This window comes from Diabrotica undecimpunctata, chromosome 3, assembly GCF_040954645.1.
Source record: "Diabrotica undecimpunctata isolate CICGRU chromosome 3, icDiaUnde3, whole genome shotgun sequence".
In the NCBI taxonomy this organism is placed as follows: domain Eukaryota; kingdom Metazoa; phylum Arthropoda; class Insecta; order Coleoptera; family Chrysomelidae; genus Diabrotica; species Diabrotica undecimpunctata.
In genome coordinates, this window is record NC_092805.1 from 17,852,629 (window position 1) to 17,878,523 (window position 25,895).

Sequence of the window (25,895 nt, forward strand, 5' to 3'; positions counted from 1 at the left end):
AGGACATAGCAACAAAAATTGCCAAACTTAAATGGAGCTTCGCGGGCCACACTGCTAGACAAAAAGACCAACGTTGAAATACAACAATACAACATTGTAGACCTTACGAAAGTAAACGACCAAGAGGAAGACCACAGATGAGATGGGTTGATGATATTAAAAGAATAGCCGGAACAAATTGGAAATATGTTGCTCAGGATAGAGACCGATGGAAGGAGTTGGGAGAGGCCTATGTCCAAACATGGACGACAGAAGGCTAAGAAGAAGAATTTGACATTTATGACATTGTTTAATGTATTTTCTTACGTCTTTTTCTATGTTTCTCCATTTTAATCTTGCCTTTAGTTTCTTTATTAGCCTATTATATCCTACATGACCCCCAAATATCGGGTGGTTATGATATTCCTCCATTATCCTACGTTTTTCTTTGTCGTCCTCTATTGTTTCTGGTACTTCGCATATGTATATTTCTATATTATTCAATAATTTGTTCCCCTCTTTTATAAATTCATCAATTGTGCACAATTTAAAAATAATATCATTTACGTATATCTTTACTTTACGTACTGCATTCTCTACCGCCAGCCAATGAAGCTGTGCCAACATTTGACTTCAATCAAAGTGATTGAATCCTGTGGCAATGCTCTTGCTGCACTTGACTTTGTTTTTGATCCGAATGCTCAGTCTTGGTGAGATTCGGTCTACTCCAAAAGAAAAAATTGGTAGTCTATGCGCCTCTAAATTATTTAGTACTCTTCTTACTGGTTGCTTGTGGACTTGTGACTGTAATGTAAGTTTACCTTCTGTATTCTTGTGTCTTGTTTCTTCCATTTTTCTTCTTGATTGAGCTCGGGTTATAGCTAGGATATGCGTGTTATCTATGTATATAAATCCTTTAGTAGTTGATGCAATGTTATTCTCGAAAGACTGTCCGCGTAATTATTTTTCCCTGTTATATATTCTATTTCAAAGTCGTATTCCTCTAGATCTAGTCTGATCCTCGTAAGTTTTGAGGTAGGTTCCTTCATTGAAAATAGGCGTGTTAATGGTTTATGATCCGTTTTTACCAAAAATGTTGGTGCTCCATAATAACATTTGAAATGGTTAATTCCCCAATGAATTGCTAATAATTCCTTGATGATTATAGGTTTATTACATTCTCCATTACTAAAACTTCTTGATGCGTATACTATCGGTAGGTCTATTCCGTTATAGTTTTGACTTAAAATTGCTGAACAACTCTCGTTGGATGCGTCTGTTGTCAAAATGAATTGTTTACTGAAATCCGGATATTTTAAGATTGGTGGTTTCGTCAGAGATGATTTGAGCTTATTCAATGATTCTTTACATTCCTTAGACCAAAAAAAATTCTACTCCTTTCCTCGATAATCTGTTTAGTGGTATGCATATTTCAGCAAATTTTGAATGAAACGTCTATAGTAGTAACAACATGCTACGAATCTTTTTGTCTCCTCTGCTGTCTTAGGTGTCGGATATTGTTCAATCGTTGCATATTTTGCTTTATCTGGTGATACTGCTTAATGAGAAAGATCATGTCCTAAATATGTGACTTCTCTTCTTGTCATATTTGTTGTGATATCCTCTCCTATACCGGTGCTGTCTTCTCTTAGCTTCGTAGTTTGTCCTATAATTTAACACTCTTCCTTGTGTGCTATCTTCTGTCGCGTCGATCGATAAAAATTTGGACATTACTTTGTACGTGGTTGTGGAAGTTATATGCTTATAATATTAATTTAGCTTTTTCTGTGTTGACGTTGCGTTTCATTGTTGCAACTACAGTTTCCGTTGTATATTTTTTCGCTAGTTCTAATGGCATTCTTTCCGCTATGTATGCAACTTTTAGCTGTTCTGCTAATTCTTCAACTTCAGATGCATAGACCTGTGCATCTTTATGTCCTTGTCTTTTCTTCGCCGTTACAAGTTATAAAAAAATATCTTCTGAAACATTGCTTTTCTGCCCAGAAGAATATATAACTCAATGCAAAATATCCACTTAACTGCTTACCGTGACTTTGCCATAAATCTTTTTCTGTTTAATATGTGTTCTTGTCTGTGATATATATAAAGTTACGTTTTATATTCCTTTTTTTATATACTATGTACTTTTTTCTTCTTCGTCAGGTTCCTTCTCCTATCGGAGGTTGGAAATCATCATCGCTATTTTAATTTTATTGGCCGCGCTTCTGAATAATTCTAATGAGCTGCAACCGAACCACTCTCTCAAATTTCTTAGCCAGGATATTTTGCGTCGTCCTGAGTTTCTCTTCCCTTGTATCTTCCCTTCGATAATTAATCTAAGTAATACGTACTTCTTGCCCCTCATTATATGACCCAGATATTGAATCTTTCCAATTTTAACAGTTTTTATGACTTCACATTCTTTCTTCATTCTTTGTAACGCCTCTATATTAGTTACTTTTTCAGTCCACGATATTCTGTGGATTCTCCGGTAGCACCACATCTCAAAGGAGTTTAATTTTTTGATTTCAGACTGTTTTATTGTCTACGCTTCCATGCCGTTTAGTAAAGTAGAAAAAACGTAACAACGTAGCATTCTTGTGCGGGTCTCTAGATTAAGGTTACGGTTGCAAAGTAAGTTCTTCAATTTTATGAACGTGTTTCTTGCAATTTTTATTCTAGATCTGATTTCTTTTGTTTAATCTCCATCTTCGGTTAGCCACGTTCCTAAATATTTGTATGTTGTTACTCTTTCGATCGTTGTATTATTGATGATGAGAATATCATTGATTTCGTTTTCTTGAGATTCATTTGGAGTCCGTACCTTTCACATGCATTGTATACATGTTGTATTATGTACTATAGGTCTTCCATGTCACTTGCAAATATGACCGTATCGTCCGCATATCTAATATTATTAATGCTATTTCCGTTGATCAAAATACCTTCCACAATATCCAATAAAGCTTCTTGAAATATCACTTCACTCTAGACGTTGAATAAGAGTGGTGAAAGTATGCACCCTTGTCGAACTCCTCTAAGTATACTTACTTCCTCTGTCAGTTCTCCTTCGACTCTTATTCTTGCTTTCTGATTTTGATACAGATTCGATATAATTTGTAGATCTCTACTATCTATGTTTTTGGTCTTAAGAATACTTAAAAGCTTTTCATGTTGAACTCTGTCAAAAGCTTTTTTAAAATCTATGAAGCAAGCATATATGTCCTGATTCATATCCAGACATCGTTGTGTCAGAACATTGACTCCGAATAATGCTTCTCTAGTTCCTAGACCCTTTCTAAAACCCATCTGTGAATCACTTATTTCTTGTTCTAATTTCATGTGGATTCTGTTAAATAAATAAACTCTAAACATAATGTATAATGATTTGTAAGAAAGAACAGCAATTTAGACGAATCGGTGTGAACCGTCAACAAAAAAAAAAAAGAGTAAATCTATACACCTTGGTACGAATGTCAATGAAAATTGGGACCATTCTCTAAAAATCAAATGTAGGATAGAGAAATCAAGATCTGTATTTAAAAAAATGGCTAACCTATTCAAATGTCATGGTTTATCAATTTCCCTAAAAATCAGGTTACTTTCTTATACTGTTGTACGGAGTTGAGTCATGGACTATCACAGACGCTATCTGCAAGAAAATTGAAGCTTTCGAAATGTGGTTTTATCATCGAATCCTGAAGATATCTTCTATCACGAAAGATAGGGATTACTGCAATTAATTCTACAGGGAAAGGTAGAAGAAAAAAGAGGGTTAGGAAGGCGAAGGATTTCCTGACTGAAAAATCTACGTACCTGGTTCAGCACAATAACCACAAATATTTTTGGAGCAGCAGTGTGCAAAGTACGGATTGCCATGATGGACGCCAAGATCCGAAACGGATAGCCACTACAAGAAGAAGAATTTTTAGAAATAGACTATAGATATTCAGAGATAGACGTAATATATATGTAAGGAAATTTAATATGAGAATTATTATATGACCCAATTATAGAGAAATTTTGTTAGAAAATCCAAACCTGCATCAAAGCAAACAAAACAAAAAAGGAAGATAAAATTATAGAGAATGGATAAGGAATGGATTGAAACTACGTACATACGATGTTACTACAATAAAAATGCTTCATACTTTTAGAATCTCTAAATGATATTTAAACAACTTTTACATAAAACAGTCAAAAACAAAGTAACTAGGCACTAATGGGTTAAACAAAATACGATGTCGTGCTGAAAGATTCCCTGTATACAACTATAAAATCTCGAGAAACCGAAAACCGCATTCTCAAAATTAAATAAACTTTCCAGATGAAATAAATAGTGGGTGAACCCAAACGCTCGACTATGGTCAATCTAAAAATACAGAAATAGTGGATTTTGCTACTGCTTTCGAATATTCTCATTGGTTAGCAGACGTTTTCGGCGAGATTTAAGCGTGGGACGAAATACGCCCTGAAATCACGATTAGAATTTATAAGAGTCAAAAGCTAGAAAACCACTATAACTTTGTTGAAAGTTAATAATAAGGAGGAACGTACACAAGGATTCAGTTCTTCTGCGATTCTTGTACTATCAGCATTTTTTGACCCACAAAAAAACACAAAATGGTACTTTATTTTCTTTATTAACGTTTCTTTTCTCTCTATTTTTACTTGTTGTTTCTATTTTAAGTGTTTTTTGTGTTAATTTAGTGGACAGTGTGGTGGTACGACCATTTTAGTTGTGAAAGCAGTGCATTTGATTCTTTTATTCTTAAAAACTTTACTAAGCCGGTTAAAAAGCCCACTCTGTATCTTCCATTTTTACGCTACTTACAATTTAATAATCTAAAACATCGGAAAAAAAACAATGACTGCGTATTGTTTTGGTCTTCATTTTTATTTAAAGTTTTTTTCACTTAGTACTTACTATTTGTTTATAACACTTTCAGTTTTTACAGCTTTTACAAGCATAAATTTTAAATATACACAATTTTTAATAATTTTATTACTAATAGTAATTTTTTTAAAGATATAATATTTTTAATTACGTTGTGGAAAAGGCATCTATTTTGTTTAATGAAAAAATTTATTTCATGTGAAATTTAAATTTTTATTAAGTAATAATTTGTGTAATATTTTATAATTTGGATTAAATAATTTAGATTTTTTAATTTTGATTCATACCAGCAACGTTTTTTTTGCATTTTTCTCTTGCATGTTTACAAATAATATAAGATTTTTTTTAAATATTTTTGAATCCTTCGAAAACATTTGGAGTAGTCTTCCCAGTCTATTTTGTAAACCTTTCCTTTCTTGTACTTTTGTACTTTTATCAACCATCCCAAATCGACATATTTCTTTAAATTCTGCGGCTTTTATTCTGTATTTTGTTTGTATCCCATCGTCTGTAATGCATTACCTGCTCCATCATTGTGACCAGCTATATTATCATTCAGTTCACCGTTTCCCTTAAAGTTTTGACTTCTTGGTTGTACTTTTTAGTTAGTTAGTGTAAAGCCTCTGTGCAGTTTTCGCGTTTTATTTTATTTATCAAACAGTCGAATACGCTGCTGTATATAGGCCACTTCAAATTATTTAAATTTGCTGTATTTTGTATCGATCATAACCAATTTGATGCTAATATTTTGTATAATTGGTCTATATAACGAGATGCTAAATTTTTTAGAGCACCATCATTATTTTCAAAATTCTTCCACCATCTTTCTTTCACTCCCGTGCACAAATTCAGTCAGGATTATGTGGATGTCATCTTAAACGTCTAACCTTTTCCATATTTGTTTGTGTGATACATGATCTCATATATTTACATCTAGAATTATGTTTCTTGAATTTTTAAGTTACTCTACAAAGTTTTTTGAGAATCTTTGCGTCAGTATCAAAATCTATTTTATAATACTTCTACTTCTCCTTCATCTTTTTAAGCAGTACATCTTTAGCGCGGTCGTCCGATACTTCTTCTACCAATTGGTGATGTATCTCTTGCTATTTTGACCACACTGGTCTCCCCCATTCTATGTGCTCATTCCATTTTTTTTCTAATTAGTGTACATTCGTTTATTCACTGTAAATTACATTTTCCTCTAATGTCTTCACTTCACTTTCGATCCCTCAGCGTATTTCCTGTAATTCTTCTCAGTACTCTCATCTTTACCTTTTTCAGTAGTCTTTGTGTTGTAGCTGTATTGGATTTTGTTTCTGATGCATATGGTATAATTGGTCTTACACTGGTTTTATAAATTCTTCACTTCATTTCAGTGTTAATATTTTATTTTCGCCATATAGTGTTATTAAGCCATATTGCCAGTCTATTTGCTTTTTGTAATTGATCTCTCACTTCTTTGTGTAGGTGACCATAGCTGGACAGTGCAATTTCAAGATATTTTATTTTCATTACTTGTTTAATACTCATACCATCGATTTTTATATTATATCTGATTGGTTCTTTGCTAATTACTATTGTTTTAGTTTTCTGAGCTATGATTGACATATTAAATTCTTTTGCTCTCATGGTAAATATGTGAACTAGTATTTACAGAGTATCTTCATGTTGTTCTATTAATATTATGTCTTCTGCGTAACAGAGTATGTTTACTTCTTTATTTCCCATTCTTTATCCTATTCCTTTGTCGACACTTTTGATGATTTCATCCATAATTAAATAGATGACCATAGGGCTCAATGGGCCCCCCTGTCTTATTTCGCTGCCTATGTCTATAGGTTATGTCTACAGGTCTTTATCTATCTAGACATGTAAGTCCTTTTCTTCACAACTTTTTGTTATAAGAGTATTTTTACGTCATAAGCGGCTTCATAACCGCTATCTTAAAAAAATGCCACTGATGTTCTACATTCCACATCCACACTTTCAATCTAGATTTACTTCAACATCTTTATATATTTTAATTGATGTCTTGTTTCTGTAGTTGTGCCGCTTGGTTGTGTCAAGAAAATCTGGGTACCCTGATCTGGGTAAAGATTTCTGACTTTGTCAGGATACTTAAGGTATACTTAAGCTATGGTGATTTGTATATATATGATGTCTTTTTGGCACTTTAATACGTTAGCTCATATTTACCCTGACTTCTTCTTCTTTAAGTTTCATCTATCAAAGGTTGGAAATCATTATGGGTATGCGGACCCTGTTGAGCACTATTATATTCAAACCATTCCCTCAGGTTCTTAAGTCCGTCTTCCCACATTTTGCGTTCCTCGAATTTTTCCTTGCATAATATGTTGTAATAATGGTATTTTGGCTCCATCTTCTTCTTCTTCAGGTTCCTTCTCCTATCGGAGGTTGGAAATCATCATCGCTATTTTAATTTTATTGCACTCTGAACTCTCTCTCTCTCTCTTATTGAACCACTCTCTCAAATTTCTTAGCCAGGATATTTTGCGTCGTCCTGGGTTTCTCTTCTCTTGTATCTTCCCTTGCATAATTAATCTAAGTAATACGTACTTCTCGCCCCTCATTATATGACCCAAATATTGAATCTTTCTAATTTTAACAGTTTTTATGACTTCACATTCTTTCTTCATTCTTTGTAACACCTCTATATTAGTTACTTGTTCAGTCCACGATATTCTGTGGATTCTTCTGTAGCACCACATCTCAAAGGAGTTTAATTTTTTGATTTCAGACTGTTTTATTGTCCACGCTTTGCCCTGTCATCACGTCCTAAATAATCTAGTTTTCGTCTTTTGTTAGTTAATATTATTTCCGCTTCATTTTTTATTCTTCTAGATACTTCCACATTTGGCACTCTTTGAATGTTTGAATATACTTTGAATAGTCGTATATCCCATGATATCAAAGGCGGCCAACTTATTAATATGCATCTATTTTAGTATCCACGCTTCCAAGCCACAAAGAAGAGTAGATACCACGTAATAGCCAAGTATCCTTGGGTATTCTGGTTATCCATGTTTGCAAGTATCTGTAGGTATCCACACTTTCAATTACAATACCTTCATTAACCTGTTGGATGTTTAGATCTGCTAATTTAGTCATGAGCATGTACTTAGTTTTCTTCAAATTCATCACCAGCCAGTATTCATGACAGCATATATTAAGACGTTGTATTACGTTCTTTAAATCATTGATTTTATCCGTCATTATTACTGTTTTGTTTTCAAAAAGTAAGTTATTCAAAATTTTGATTAATAATTATATCCTCTATTGAATTTGAGAGGCTTTATATCGGTTCTTTGCTCTGAGCTTAAAAGCAAGTTAAGCGGCGGGATCTCTTAATGACACAATCTGGAAGAACAAACACCTAAGACAAGACACAAAAACAAGAATCTATAAAGCAGCAATTAGACCTATATTAACATACACGGCAGAGACAAGACCTGACACATCTAAAACGAGACGACTACTAGAAACAAAAGAGTTGAAAATACTCCGACGAATATCAGGGATAAGTCTGTCTGTTGTAGAGAAGCGAAAACATAAGAAGAGCATGCCGTATAGAAGACATAAATGGATGGGTGACGAAACGGAAACAGGAGTGGAACGAACACATTAGTAGAATGGCAGAGGATAGGATAGTACGAATAGCACGAGATAAGTCACCAAATGGACGAAGGCTATTTCGAAGGACGAAAGATAATTTAGGAGGCTAATATTGAAGAAGAATCAGGCTTTAAAGCCTACATACAAGAAGGAAGAAGAAGAAGCATTTAATTTGAGAACGCTTTTTTCAATACCGTTGTACTGTAGGTATTAAAGAGTAGTGGGAACAGCACTCAACCCTGGCGGGCTCCTCTTTGTATTTTGATATCCCGAGTGTTCTGGTTGTCAACTCCTTTGTAGTTTGATTCCAATATAGATTAGATATAATTTTCATATCACGATTATTAATATTTTTGCTTTTCAATATATCTACAAGCTTTTGATGTATGTTGAACCCTATCAAATGCCTTTTCAAAGTCTACAAAATATAATTGATTCATGTCCATAAATCTCTCGGCAAGCACCCATTCAAATCGAACGAAGCATCTCTTGTGGCCATACCATTTCTAAACTTAAATTGAGTTTCACTAATTTCATATGCAAGAGTTTTAAAAATTCTGCTGTGTATTATGTTCAAGAATGTTTTAAGTGTGTGACTCATTAAAGCTGTTGTTCTGTGGTCTGAGCAGGTTATTGCTCCTACTTGACTTTTTTAGAATTGCTACAAAGTTCAACTGCAGTCATTGTCTAGGGATTGTAGAAGACAATGGCTGCACCCTGACTTCTGGCTATCTAACTTCTGACTTTCTTGCTATACTTACTCTCTTACTCTTTGGTGACCTTTATGTATAAAGTCACCTTTTAGACAGTTTATAAAAGGTTTTATTTAAGTACTCTTAAGTTATGTTCTTGACAGAATCATATGAGACGATAAGCTCTGCCCTTGCAAGCACCAAGGCCAACTTCGAAGTAATCAATGATACAATTTAGCAAAAAGTTTCTGAGCTGGCCTATCTATCAAAGGTTGAAAGAGATCATACATTATAGCGAGTTCTTGGTATAAGGACAGGATCTATTTTTGTTAAAGTAGGCAACAACAAAAAGTAACGGTAGCTTATTCGGATCAAGCAGCCAAATCATCGTTAAAGGAGATATTCTGGGGCTGTTTTTTTTTTTTAATAAAGATACCGGACCCATTATGTCAATAGAAGCCATGATAAACGCTCAAAAATATTGAGAATGGCTAGAAAGTAGATTGCTTTAAACTCAGAATGATAATACCAACGGTCAAGGCTATTCTTAACAAGATTCAGTTCCATGACAGATACCCAAAGTCATGATTTCAAGGACCAACACATATACCTTGAACGGTCAGTAAACTGACCGGATCTTAACCCGAATAAAAATCTGTGGGCTAATGTTTAAGCTATACTTGGTAAAATAGATTGTACCAAAAATATAAAACTGATGGTGACTGAAATTCACATTATATGGTTTTAAGGCCATTAAATAGAAAACTGCCAAAAAACTTGCTAATTAAATGAAAAATACTTTCATGAAGTTATAAAAGACAAGGAGAGATATATTTTATTAAAACCCATTTAAAATTATAATCTTTTCTCGTTTTTCTTCGTCTAGAACTAATAAATGTTTACATTAATTCACGCAGTACCGTATTTGAATAAACTTTTGAGATATCAAAAAAGAAACAACTCGAAAACAGTTCTCCCTGAGACTGTCTTTCAGCATAGATTGTATAATAGTCCTGTGTCTCATAATATTCCATTATTTTTTATTCGTTAATTAAAAAAAATTTATTTCTCTATTTTTATTTTTCAGGATGAACTCCCACCAGAACAAATCGCCGGTAAGTTTCAAAAATAAGTTTTTTGAAATATAATGGTCTTACTAAATTTCTATCTGAGATTTCTAAATATTTAAATGTATAAAAATAAATAGTGTGTATTTTAAAGATCGTACAATGATCCGGCGATTTTTTACTGTCAGTCAACCTATTAACAACTTTAATGATAGTCGTGTAGCCATCACTTTGAACTAATGATTAAAAATAATGACACGAGCATTCACAAAATACTTCATGTTTTCACAATTTTTTCGATAATTTTTCTTTGATATCTTTTGACTATAGTTTATTTTTATGAACGAGAGAGTAATTATCATAATTTTAACTGGTAGCTCCGATCACTCCATGGGCGTGCTCAAGATTAATTGAAAAATTACTTTGAATAATTGTAAAAAATAAATGAATTATTTCAGTGTTATAAAGTGTTATGTGTATGTAAACAAAAGTGACCTCTTTTATCACACACTATATTAGAACTGACTGGCCTACATTAAAAAGGGTTTTAAAAATTCACATTTTTTTTAATTTTTAAAAATTACAAAAGAGAAAAAGAGTTTTTAAAACCGTCTAAGGTATGTTAAATAGATGAATAAAAATATTAATATAAAACTTACAGCTACTTGTTACAAATCCAAATCAGATTCAGAAGATGAACTTTCAGAGCCAAGATTTATAATAACTGGCTCGATCATTTTATCAGTAATATTGTCCAGCTTCCACATTTTTTCCTCTTCTTTAATAGTGTGATTTACTGCCTTTTCCCAGTTTTCAGGTTTTACATTATTTACGGCTTCCAAAAAGAACTGTTTAACATCATGAATTTTAAAAGTGGTATTTTTTCTTGAAACTTCACTCTTTATCTGTGCCCATACCAGTTCAATCGGGTTTAATTCACAATGATATGGTGGGGATCTAAGTACTGTCACTCCACGATTTTTGGCAATTTTATCAATTTCGTATTTTTTAAATTTTTCTTTTAGGGCACACAACGAATAAAGTTCCTTTCTTATAGATCCGGGATGGTACGTAATATTTTTTGAACTCAGCCAATTCTGCAAGTCTTTTTTTAACCACTTGGTTGTGGGCAGTCCTTCTATAAGTCTGGAGTGATAACTTGCATTATCCATTACTATTACACAGTTCTTAGGAAGAAGATCTATCATTTGTTCGAACCATTCTTGAAAGACATCAGCGTTCATGTCTTCATGGTAGTCACCGGTACGAGTTGATTCAAAAGTTAATAAACCACCTTCAACAAAACCGTCTGAACTGCCAATGTGTACTATTATCAGCCTGCGTCCCTTTCCTGATGGTGGGTTTAAACCAGTAGATAAGTTATTTACAAAAGCGTGCCTTTGACTTGTAACAGTTTCATCCTGCCAAAATTTATTTGGTGTATGACCCTCGTTGATCCATGTTTCATCAAGATAAAATATTTTTCTTTTTTGGTTTCTCATTTCCTTTATGGTTCTTAGAAAATGTCTTCTCCATATGACAATATCGCTTCTTTCTAATAAAATAGACTTTCTGGGATTCTTTTTCCAGCGGAAGCCTATTTCTTTTAAAAGTTTCCATAACGTACTTCGACTCATTTCTGGGTAATCCTTATCATCTCGAACTGAGACAAGAACTTTATCCAATGTTGGAAATTCTTGTCTAAAGAAGAATTCATGCACTTTCCGTCGAAGTCCTTCTTTAAAATGATATTCTATTTGAAATTTTGGTTTCCCTGGAGCATTACGTGGCATTTGAAAACTACACATTTCTCTTCTTTAATAACTCTGTAAATCGTAGATTTCCCAACACCAAGTGTACTGCTAACTATCTCAACGGTCTCATCAACACTTTCACATAAACGTTTGTCTGTAAATGATTTAAAACAATTAAATATTAATGTTTTTTTCATTAACTGTTAGAGGACCAATTTTTCGGCGTTTACACGGCACTTCCAAATTTTCCATAACACTAGTACACACAATAAACTGCACCTTGCAACTGAAGTACCTACTTTTAGTGAAATGTTAAGAATTTTGAATACGCCACTTGGACCTTCCTATATACAAAATGGAAAAACCCACTATCACATTTTCTGTGGAATAAGTTTAGAAGGTAATTATCTTGTCAATTACTGTCGTAGATTCCTGGAATTAAAGAATTAAATGTTTGATTGTTGAAACCCTTACTTCGTGGAATGCACTCATTTCAGATAAAATAAAACGTTTTATTTTATCTAAAGAATTAAACTTTATTTTGCAAATAGATAAAATAAAACGTTTTATTTTATCTAAAGAATTAAACTTTATTTTGCAAATAGGTAGGTACTTATTAAACTTTTATTGGTTATATATAACCAATAAAATAAATATCTTACATTTCTTGCAAATTCATTAGTACCTGTTAACCTCCATCACTCCGACACTGGCAACCTTATTTAGGGATTAGTAATTCTCACAACTATTGTATTCTATTCTGCTCCAACCTTTATACCTGGTGGTCATACTCAATTTAAAATTGTTTTCCTATATACTTCTGTAAACTTGTTGACAAATATCTGTTTTTCATTGAGTCACCCGTATCAATAGTTTAGGGATTTGCATACATAATTTATTGTTTTATTACTCTCTCATACATAAAAATACACTATAGCGGTATCAAATTAAATACATACGTATTATACGTATAAATATCTGAGCTTTATTCATATCGATTTTATAACCGTTTTATAGCTGGTTTGTCTATAAAAAGCTATTGCAAAACAATGATACAAACCAACACGAATTCGATACGACCGACGAAAACACAACAACTCAGTTTAATGTATATTTTCGTTATAGAAATAGAATGTTTACATTCAGAACAAATTCTGGAAATTTATAATCGCTTCTCAGCGGTCGGGCATTAAGTTGCGAAATCAGAAAACTCTGTTGGCAACAGACGGGCGATTCAACTATTTTTTGGCTCGACAACGACCATCAACCGCTTGTAGGAGATGTCACGCATAAAAATGTCTTGCTTTGATGCCTCTACAGCCGCTTTATAAATTGGAATAAGGCCAGCAATGAAAGGTGTATTATGAAGATTGTATAAGATAAATTAATTAATCATTGGATCTAAGACATGTTTATTTACTAGTTTTACTTAGTAATTGCAGCAGTTTACTTTTATACAGATATTTATACTACAATCAAAGTGTTCGACGGATCATAAACTCGTTTAAAGACCTTTCAGCCTTTAATACTAAAAAGGTAATAGAAATGTAATCCAGTCAAAAAAGTTTAATACCTTGGAGGGTTTATTACACCTGAGGGTTCAGAGAATGCAGCCATTGAAAGTAGGTGTCCAAATTAGAAAGTGCATTCCATCGATGTAAAGACCTGTACAAAAGCCAAAAGCTCATCTTTAAACTTAAAACTCTGTCACTATGATATAGTGATCAGGCCACCAGCCATACATGGATCCGAATGTATAAATATGGTGAAGTAAGGGCCATTACGAGAACTTGAAATAAGAGAGAAATATTTTGAGAAAAATCTTCAAAGAAAATGAAGAATTCTGCGAAAGGCACAATTATGAGTTATATGAACATTGGAAGAATTGCAACCAACATGAGAAAACGCGAAATGATGTTTTATGAATTCTAGAACGTATGAATCCTCAAAAACATACCCATAGCAATCACTTTTTCTCAAGATCATTATTATCATCATCAAGGCCTTTTATTCCTGATGGAATGTCTGCCGCTCTTTCTTAGAGCTCGCATATTCGTTTATTGCGGTGAATTCACGCCGCATTCTTCTTGTGCATTGTTAGAATTTGTTGTATAACTTGGCTGTCGTTACAATTATTTTCTTCCACTCATTTCGATCTATGCATAGTTCCATCCAGTTTCTCACTTTCAAGATTTAATATCTCTCAAGACCTGGTCCTCCCATCTCCCTCTGGATCTTCTCCTTGGTCCGTTAGTTTCTGGCTTCCAACTGGTGCTGTTCTTAATCAGTAGGTGGTTTTTCCTTCTCCCTATGTGTCCCAGCCATCTCCCAACTATATATTCTCACTTATTGGTCTCATAATTCTTCTGAGGATTTTTCTTACGAATATTCTTAATTTTTCTTTATCTTTATCTGTGTAGCACATTGTCTTAGCTACGTATACAACTACTGGTCTGATTGCAACTCTGTATATTTTCAGTTTTGTAATTCTGGAGAAGTTATTGTCCTTCATTAGCCTATAATATCTCCAGTATGTTTTGTTGCCTGCTAGTATTCGCTTAGTTACTTCTTCACTCGGTTATTTTTGCCATTCGCAATTACTCCCAAATATTTAAATTAATGAACTTTTTCCAAAAGTGTAGTTTTATATCTTGATTTCTCTCGTCTTATTATCTTCTCTTCTAGAGCAGAGTAGATATTTTGTTTTTCCTTCGTTAATTTCTAGATCTCTTTTCCGTGCTTCATTTGCCAGGATTGTTACTGCTTATTTGATTCTTTCCTTGTCTCTTCCCATAAGAACTATGTTATCTGCATATGCTACTATTTGTGTTGAGGAGTGGGCAATAGTTCCTTTAATTCCGCTGGACTTTACTGTTCATTCTACTGCCATGTTGAATAGTGTGTGTTGACACAATGAATCTCAAGATCACCATCTTATTCAAAACGGACAAGCCAGGTTTAAAAAGATTTGCAACCACCGGAAATTTCGCCTGGTCACTTCTCAGAAATAAAGTCAAATCTGCTAGGAATCTTATTCTTCTTACTATCCCAGCTCCTCGTTACACTAGCAAGGGGTTGCAAGAAAGGAACATTACATTAAAATGAAAATCTACTTGTAGAGGAGTAAAACTCAGTCATGAGAAAGATGAAACAATTTTCGTGGTCGGTGGTAGGACAAAACTACTCTGATATTTAAAAAAATACCTAATATATAGGGTGATCAGATGAAAATGTATTACACGTTAATATTTTTATTTAGTAAATAATGTAAAAAATTCCTAATCACAGACAATTAATCTTTATAGCCCTTTATGGTAGCCTAATTTCCTCTAATATGTACTTAATAAGAATATGGTATTCTAGTTTCCTCTCGTGTTATAATAATAACTATAACCTATGCCCAAGCTTATTGAGAAACTATTCATAGTCTTCCTTTTTATTATTGTGCTTTGTAGGACAATAGACTGAAGATATTGTTAATGGTCCATTTTTTCCTCAATTGTGATGCTTGTCGCCTGGAGATAGTGTCTAAATACAATATTTCTAAAAAAAATAAAATACAGGGTGATCCATTCAAAAAAAAATTGAGAAAATCGTAATTTTGTTTTGTAGTTCACCCTGTATACAAATTTTTGTCAATGATTTCAATTAAACGTAATTACAACTCATCATCATCATCATCAGCTTCTCTCAATCTACTGCTGGACATAGGCCTCCCCTGTTTGTCTCCAAAGTGTTCTATCATGTGCTTGCTGTATCCAGTTTTTTGTTGTCTTTCGTAAGTCGTCTTGCTATCGTGTTGGTGATCTTCCTCTGCTACGTTTATTGGCTCTTGGTCTCCATTCAACTAGTTTGTGAGTCCATCTTCCGTCCTTCATTCTGGCAACGTGTCCAGCCCATTTCTATTTTAAGTTACAGCTTCTTTCAATGACGTCTATGACTTTGGTCTTAGACTAATGTCTCGCAGAGTGGCCCCTATCATTGATCGCTCCATTTTTCTCTGCGCTACTATTAGTTTTTGTGCGTTTTTCTTTGTGAGCGATAATGTTTATGCACCATAGGTCATCACCGGTAACACGCATTGGTCGAAAACTTTTTTCTTCATATTAGTTGGGATGTCACTCTTAAAAACGTTCCTAAGAGCTTCGTTGACCAAAATCGGATTGACCAACGGATTTTGGTATTTTGGTCAACGGAAATAGCATTAATAATATTAGATATGCGGACGATACGGTCATATTTGCAAGTGACATGGAAGATCTACAGTACATAATACATCATGTATACAATGCATGTGAAAGGTACGGACTGCAAATGAATCTCAAGAAAACGAAATCAATGATATTCTCAAAAAAAAACACAAAATGTAGATAACCTGATCATCAATAATACAACGATCGAAAGAGTAACAACATATAAATATTTAGGAACGTGGCTAACCGAAGATGAAGATCAAACAAAAGAAATAAGATCTAAAATAGAAATGGCAAGAAACACGTTCATAAAATTGAAGAACTTAGATCCGCTTAATCTAGAGATCCGCACAAGAATGCACGTTGTTACGTTTTTTCTACTTTACTATACGGCATGTAAGCGTGGACAATAAAACAGTCTGAAATCGAAAAATTAAATTCCTTTGAGATGTAGTGCTACCGGAGAATCCACAGAATATCGTGGACTGAAAAAGTAACTAATATAGAGGCGTTACAAAGATTAAAGAAAGAATGTGAAGTCATAAAAACTGTTAAAATTAGAAAGATTCAATATCTGGGTCATATAATGAGGGGCGAGAAGTACGTATTACTTAGGCTAATTATGCAAGGGAAGATACAAGGAAAGAGAAACCCAGGACGACGCAAAATATCCTGGCTAAGAAATTTGAGAGAGTCAATAATATATATATATATATATATATATATATATATATATATATATATATATATATATATATATATATATATATATATATATATATATATATATATATATATATATATATATATATATATATATATATATATATATATATATATATATATATATATATATATATTTATATCCGGCCAATAAAATTAAAATAGCGATGATGATTTCCAACCTCCGATAGGAGAAGCAACCTGAAGAAGAGCTCCGTATGCTGCCCATCCTTGTATTATTCTTCTGGATACTTCGGTTGCTTGATTGTCCTTACTTATCTTAATTTCGCGACCCAGATAAATATATTTGTCTACCAGTTCTATTTCTTCATTTTGTATTTCAAGGTGTTTACTTGGTACTAAGTTCGTCACATATTATTTACTCATTACATTACAATATATTATTTACTTTATTATATAAAATAAATAATTGTTTATGCATTGCTTCTTTATATACATGGTGTTGATTTCACAGGGATTTCGAAATAAAAATGGTCATAACTTGTTAAATACTCTGTATAGTAATGCAAAACCCAATACTATAAGAACAAGAATTATGAGAAGAATAAAAATTTGAAAAAATATATAGGGTGTGCCATTTAAAAAATTGTATGTTTGCTATACCACGTAGTTACCAATCACCCTGTAGAATTCCACATATTTTCCAAGTATGGAGAATATAATTGCCTACATTTTGTGTAAATAAGTTTTTTTTTAATATTCTATTCCATAGACCGTCATATTCAGAAAAGCCTTATGGGAAAGAAAAGAGGGAATAAGAATTGGTGGAGAAATCATAAACACCATGAGATTTGCAGATGACACGGTAATTATGGCTGAGAGTATAGAAGAACTACAAACTTTACTAGATGCAATAAATAGTGAATGCATTCAAATAGGACTGGACATCAACACAGATAAGACCAAATTTATGATAGTATCACGGAGTCCAATAAATAATGAACAACTAACTCTTGGTGGACAGCAAATAGAGAGAGTGACAAAATATAAATATATGGGAGCTTACATCAACACAGAATTAGATCCAGACCAAGAGATCCGGGTACGAATAGAAATGGCAAGGGCAGCGTTCTTAAAATTCAAACAATTGTTCTGTGACAAAAATCTGAATACTGCGCTGAGACTGAGGTTTGTTGAATGTTATGTCTGGTCGCAACTATTGTACGGGGTAGAAACATGGACACTAAAAGCGCAAATAGTTAAAAAGATTGAAGCCTTTGAACTTTGGATATACCGGAGAATGTTGAGAATTCCATGGACTGCCAGGGTCACCAATGAGGAAGTGCTGAGAAGGATGGGTCGAGACAAAAAAATGTTGAGAACGATAAAAGTACGCAAGACTGCATACCTTACACACATACTAAGAAATAATAAATATAGTCTTCTGCAGGTCATCATGCAGGGTAGAGTCGATGGCAAAAAGGGAATAGGTAGAAAGAGGAAGTCATGGCTGAAAAATATTCGAGACTGGACAAACATGACTGTAGACGAATTATTCCACGTTGCAAAAGACAGAGAAGCTTTTAAAAATGTGGTCGCCAACCTCCGTTAATGGGGACGGCATAGGAAGAAGAAGATTCCATAGACCGATGTCACACTAAAAACTCACCCCTCCCCTATATATATATATATATATATATATATATATATATATATATATATATATATATATATTTTATATCTAATATTATGTAGTATATAACTTATAAATTATTTTCTATATATATATATATATATATATATATATATATATATATATATATATATATATAATGAAAAGACCAGAAAAATGAAGGAAAAGAAACATTCTATTTTAAATTTTCCAGTTCTTGTTTCGTTTTTTACACGTTACATATCGAAATGAATGAATTCAAAACGGAACCAAACCAACGACCGGTATTGAGCTCCGTGTTTCTCCCACATGAACACATTGCTACCGGTTTTCCGCGCCTTGTATTTTATTTTTCATTCTATAATTACCAGGAAGGATATACGACGCAGCCGTCACGGCACAGCGATGAACTGAATCGCCGGCCGATTATATCAAAAAATGAAAAATCCACAACAAGTGCAAAACATATTCATCGTAATACATCAACTGGAGCAATGGCGTAATTAGGGCATGGAGGTTTCAAAATTATTACTCTTGCGTCATTTGGACACATTAAGTCTCTAATAAATTGAAATTTTATGAGAGTTTTCAGTAAATGCGTAAAGTTAGAATGCTTTTAAACGCCTACAGCAGTCACTTTTACTACAGCAACAAAAAAAAACATAAAAAAACAATAAATTATTATCCGTTAGGCTTAATAGTCAAAAATAAAAAGTACATACATTAAAGCGTATCCAAAATAGCTATAGAGACTTTTTTTATCGTACTCTAAAACTATTTTATAACGCATCTCACACGCATGTATACCAGAGAAGATACGCTGTAAACGTTCGCCCAGTAGCTCTGCTTTTGTTTCATAGAGGCTCTAGTTACTACAGGATTTCTTTGACTCAACCTAGTTCTTCTTTATTTTTGAGCTAACACCTTTTCTGTATTTGGGCCTGCTTAACAATATTCTTCCATTCTGATTTGTCAGCTATTTTCCTTTTCCAATGAATGTTTATGGCTTTTAGATCCTCCGCTATATCATCCATCTATCTTTAACACGGAACTTTGCGCTGGATCTTCTTCCTTGGGGAGTTTAGTTTTGTTCCTACACAAATCTGATAATATCTATGCTCTACATTAATTCGTTAAACTGATGTTTAATTTTAATTCTCCACTACCGTGATTATAATGGAATTATCTAAATATATTAATCTTTTTTGCTCAAACTTTTAATTGATTTGAATGAGTGCTTAAAAAAGTCCTCGTTTCGCTTCCGTATATGACTGCTTGCCTTCTCTTCTTTTTAAGCTGCTGACTTCTTGTCAAGATTGGCGACCATCATGACTATTTGTATTTTGTTGACGGCTGCTCTGAAGAGGACGTTCAATGAATAGTTAAACCATTCACTATTAATAATAAATTTTATGCTGATTACTGAAATTTCTCAGTAATTGTCTATTTACTTGTAAATGGATCAAATATTCGCTATTTTCCATTTCCCTGGAACAGGATATCCATTCAGGAATGGTCCAAAGACTTTCGTAACATCTGAAAAAGTTTAGATGTTCCGCTTTTAATCAATTGTACCTGGATACCTTTTGGACCGCAAGCTTCAAATTTTTTAAACTCCTCACCATTATTTTTCAAAGTTTCTACATCAATAATTACAGGCTTCCCTTCTATTTCTAAACCTGATATTATATTATTTTCCCAATATTCTCTCCATTCTTTTGTCAATAAGTTTTTGTAGAGTTTCATCCATAATTATTGTGATTTTACCCAGTTCATAAATATCTTCTCTTTGCAATTTTTTTTTCAGGAAATTTATAAATCGTCATGCCCTTGTGTAATGCCTGCCACCATACATTTGCGGTCACATAAATCGTTTTTTCCTTTTGTAATGTGGTTCGCACTGCATGCTTTATTGTGTTGTATTTCATCCAATCTTCTTCAGTTTTAGTACGTAGCCATTTGTGGTAAAGCTTCTTTTTTGTTGAAATTAGCTCTTCTATTTCGTTATTCCATCAGAGTTGGTTGCTTGGTTTGATGTTTTTTTGTTGTCCTGGTACATATTTTGCACTTTTTTCCATCAGCCATAATATATTTGACCTCTGGAATCAATCAATGATTTAGACTCTTTCAATCTACTTCATTTGCTATCATTAAATATGTATAAGGTGTATAAAATTATTTTTAAGTTTATTAAAATGTGTCAGTTAAAACTTTAGTGTAGGTGTTAAGATCGTTACCTCTGTTGAATCTCCAAATATTTTACCTTTTTAGCTATGCTTTCCATGGACTACCCTTTTCGTCTGTCAGTCACCTTGAATGACCTCTAGGTGTGAAAAGTAAACCCAGTTCCCCTCCTATCGTAGTTCTTCTTTTAATTTTCAGAATAGTAGTGTAGTTAGAGTAGTTAGAATAGTTTGAGTGAACGTTATTACACATTTGTTGCTGTCTGGATTAAGCTCTATTGTCAAAAAAAGCTCTTAAAGAGAGTGAGTTTGAATGATATTCCTTTATTGGCAATATTGTATCAAAAAATACTAATGTAGTTCTTCCTATATTTTGCATTTACTAGAATAGAATTGGTACAAAGACAGAATAGAAACCCAGAAATGATTTTTCCAATAGTATTAGAGTCCTGCATTCTTACAGAATCATGTAAATCTATGGAGAATGTAAAAAACTGAATATTTTAAAAACAATAAAACTAAGAAAAACACAAAAAAACTAACACTGGCTCCAAGGTATATATAATATATACACTCGTGGACAAAAATATCAAATATTTTGGAATTTTCCAATTTTTTTTGTAATCACTATTATTTCAAAATAATTTTAGATTACTGATAATACTCATATGGTAGGCTGATGTACTCAACTGATTTGAAATATTTTGATGTTTATTTTGACGTTTATTCAGTGGTTAGTGTCATTCGTACATTTTATCATAAAAATCCTTCATCACGTAAAGGAAAAATCATACTAATTCGGTTATTTTTAGTTTAATTTATTAAGTTTAATTAAATATTGTTTTGATTTAACTAAGTTTAAAACAAGTATCCCACCAATTCAACACTGCGATGAAGTCCAAGTAGCACATATTGCAATTTTGTACGAGGAAGGATATTCACAAAAAGGTATCGCACGACGTCTCAGCAGAACTGAATCTTTAGTTTCGAATACTCTAAAAAGGTACCGCGAAACAGGAAATTTTGTACGAAGGCCTGGTCAAGAACGCCCAAGGTACACAACCGCAATTGATGACCGTTTGTTGGTTCTTAATTCTAAACGAAATCGTTCATTGACCTCGATGCAGAATCAGAAATGAGCTATTAAATCTTAGACAAGTTAATGTGAGCTCATAAACAGTTGACGAAGATCAAAAGAAGCAAACTTAAAGCTCAGACGCCCCACCAAAGTTCCACGTCTTCTCCAAAATCATAAAGCTCGTCGTTTGGAATTTGCAAGAACACATATTTAGTGGAATATCAACAACTGGAAAAACGTTCTTTTCACTGATGAGACCAGAATCCTATTATGGAAGCCAGGTGGTCAAAACTACATCTACAGAAGAGTTGGAGAACGATTCGCCAGCTGCAGTCTCGTCCAGACCGTTAGTTTTGGAGTTGATGGCATAATTCTTTTTGAAGGTATTAGTTGGGAGGTACGTACCGCACTTGGAAGTGATTGGACGGATGACTGGTGATTTTCACGTTTAAAACATCCTGCAAGATCATGTTTTGTCATATGTTGGTTACATTGGATATGAAAGATTCACGTTAATGCACGATAATGCTCGACCACATGCCGCTGCCATAGTGAGTAATTATCTTGATGAGGTCCAAATTCGAAGATTGGATTGGCCACCGTTTAGCCCGGATTTAAATCCAATAGAGCACATGTGGGATCACCTAAAATGCAGCATACGACACAGATATCTCGTTCCAAATACGATAGAGCAGCTTCAGCTTGCTGCACAGGATGAATGGAATGCAATTTCCCAAGGATATGTCCAAAATTTACTTGCAAGCATGCTGAGCAAGATGCAAGCAGTAATAAGAGCTAGAGGGGGATACTCGTTATTGATCATGCACTTCTTTCAGGTAAAACGACTTGTTTAAGCAATTTAAATTATCATTTAGGTTTAGAGTAAAATAACCTTATTTACCTAATATTAAACATTTATTTTTTTAACAATTTTCTCCGCATAAAAACTTAAAATTGTTCATTAAACATTGTTAAAATAAACTCTATTTTACAATAAACGACTTGATTGACCAGAATTTATTTTGAAAAAACGAAAATTTGTTAATTCCAAAATATTCGATATTTTTGTCTATGAGTGTATATATGCTCATTTAAAATTATCCACCACACGAGAAAACAACGTTACACCCAATTCCTTAAGTACAGAAAAACACCTTCGTCAAAGTTCAAGTTATTTGCAACAAGATTAAACTTGCAATTAGTAAAAGTTAAAATAATTACTAACATTTAGAAGGTGTAAACAACACAATGTAAAATTTCAAGTATAAAATCAATTAAAACCCAATACAAAATTTTGTAAAATATTCTTAAAATATTTTTGTCAATTCTAAATTGATAATTTAATTGTTTTTAAATTTTTGTTGTTAATGACATTTACAGTTACCAGTAAAAATTAATTTTTGAAATATTTTTTTAGAATATGTAGAAAGAAAAGATAAAACATTACATGTAACCAAATTTTTTACCTTTTCTATGTTATTTTATAAATTATCTAACCATACTTCTTATCGTTTACAGTACTCCGCAAAGCTTTTGAAGCTTTCGACAGTCAAAAATCAGGAAGCATTCCATGTGATATGGTAGCCGATATCCTCCGTCTTATGGGTCAACCCTTCGACAAGAAAATCTTAGAAGAACTCATTGAAGAAGTAGATGCTGATAGTAAGTATATTTGTTAAATATGTGACACGAAATATCTAAATAATTGAAAGTGTACACTGAGAATGTACACTATCAAAGATGAGGGTATTTGTTTACATTAGTAAGGGTCGCTAAAAATGCGAATTTTTTTCGGAAAGCCTGAAAAATGGAAAAAAGACAACATTTTTCTGTTTTTTTTATTACGGAAACATACGAAAAGTGTAAAAATGTTAAAATAAATAAAAAAAAAGGTTATAAAAAGTAGGAAATCGAAAATTAGGCAGAGGAAAATGTTATCAAAATACTAAATAGCCTTAGTTATATAAAATGCATAAACCAATTGTAAATACCAGTTATTTTTCCCTGTTAAATTATACAAAACTATATAATATTGTAAAATGACCAAAATACATTCATTTGGAAAAAGAAGTCAAGCGCGTTTGCGCACAATATGAAATATTCTGCACAATATGAAATATTCTGCACAGGTTCAATATTGCCACATATACATTTGTTTTTAGCGGAGTAAATATATTGAATTTAAATTTTTAATAACAAAATAAAACCTAACTTAATCAAATCACATCTAAAAATTTAAATTAAAAACGGGATGTGGCACTCCGGGAGTAACCGATGAAGGAAAGCGTAGCTTTTTTATCGTCTACGCACGTAGCGATGGTTTTTAATTCAATTCGGATCAATAATGATCCTCATTATCATTATTCCTTTATGAAGGTACTCGAGAATTAGTATTTTCGCAATAAACAATATATTTGAAAAGTGTGGCAACATCGGTTCAAAAAGTATGCACTACGCACACGCACATCATTGACAGCAGATGTGATGGCGGATGCAGTTTAAATGTCTGGGCATCACATTGTCAAGCTATGAAAAGCTCGAAACAGAAGTGAAAGATCAAGTAAATAGAGGAAAAATAGCCGCAGGTTGCCATGGAGAAATAAAAATATCTGGAAAGAAATGAAAGGCAGAATTTGCAAAACAGTCAACAGATCAATAATGACAAACGCGTCAGAAATATGAGCTGACACAGAGAGAACAAAAAGAATGCTAGAAACAGAAGGGATGAAAACCTTTTGAAAAACTGATAAGACACTATGGGACAGTAATGGTAGTGACAGACACAGTAATGTTCTACATAAAAACAAGAAAAAGAAAAAGAAACATTGGAGGTTGAAAGTATTAACTAGAAAGCCAGTATGGAGTAGCAGGGTAGCCACCAGTTCTTCTTGGCTATGATGACTTTGTTGGTTGCTACACAGAAAAGTTATGTTGAGGTCTTTCTATACCATGGCCATGCTCTCAGGTTAGCAAGCCAGGATATTCTTCTTCGTCCTGCGGCCCTTTTTCCTTCAATTTTACCTTGCAAAATGCATTGGAGTAACTCATATCTGCCTTTATTTCTCATTATATGTCCCAAAAACGGAAAAACTGTAGGTCCAGACGAAATACCTGCGGAACTACTGAAATGTCTAGACGATGAAACTCTACCTGTACTTCTGGACCTATTTAATGAAGTATATAAAACTGGAAAAATCCCACAGGAATGGTTGGTGTCCACCTTTGTAGCATTACCAAAAACAGTATATGCCAAAGATTGTTCAGACTATAGGACAATATCACTAATAAGCCATACCCTCAAAATATTTCTAAAGGTGATTCATGGAAGATTATATAGAAAACTAGAAGATGATATGGATGATACTCAGTTTGGGTTCCGCAAGGGACTGGGAACGAGAGAGGCATTGTTTGCTTTTAATGTCCTGTCTCAAAGATGCTTAGATATGAACCTAGATATTTATTCCTGTTTCATCGACTTCGAGAAGGCATTCGACAGGGTCCGACATGAAAAACTAATAGAAATACTGAGAAACAAAGATATAGACAGACGAGACTTACGAATCATTATCAATCTGTATTGGAATCAAAAGGCCAATATAAAGATAGAAGAACAAAAGTCCGAAAATATAGATATAAAGAGAGGAGTAAGACAGGGCTGTGTTCTGTCACCATTACTGTTTAACGTGTACAGTGAAGCCATATTCCAGGAAGCGATAGCGGATCTGGGTGATGGAATCTCTGTAAACGGAAGAATAGTAAATAACATAAGATTCGCTGATGACACCGTTATAATGGCAGACACCCTGGAATCGCTACAAGAATTGGTAAATAGAATTAACGATTATTGCATTAGATACGGACTAAAAATAAATAAGAGAAAAACTAAATTCATGATTGTCTCAAAAACGCAACATGGAAATGAAAGATTAATGATAGAGCAAACCCAAATAGAAAAAGTAGAGACATATAAATATCTGGGAACCTGGGTTGATGACAAAAATGACCAAAGCAGAGAAATCAAAGTCCGAATTGAAACTGCAAGGCAAGCATTTGTGAAAAT

The 25,895-nt window shown here is 33.2% G+C and overlaps 1 protein-coding gene across 2 annotated transcripts in view; it reads left to right on the top strand.

The window, feature by feature from the left end:
- Positions 1-25,895, top strand: part of TpnC73F (Troponin C at 73F) — a 64,783-nt gene that overhangs the window by 19,417 nt on the left and 19,471 nt on the right. Inside the window, exons 1-3 of one of the 2 annotated variants that reach the window (XM_072525368.1) lie at positions 4,474-4,605; positions 10,292-10,319; positions 23,354-23,497. In XM_072525368.1, coding sequence (XP_072381469.1) covers positions 4,603-4,605; positions 10,292-10,319; positions 23,354-23,497 — 175 coding nt within the window. In that variant the 5' untranslated portion in view covers positions 4,474-4,602. Of the gene's footprint in view, positions 1-4,473; positions 4,606-10,291; positions 10,320-23,353; positions 23,498-25,895 lie in introns of those variants that run through there. The other variant, XM_072525367.1, reaches the window with a different exon arrangement.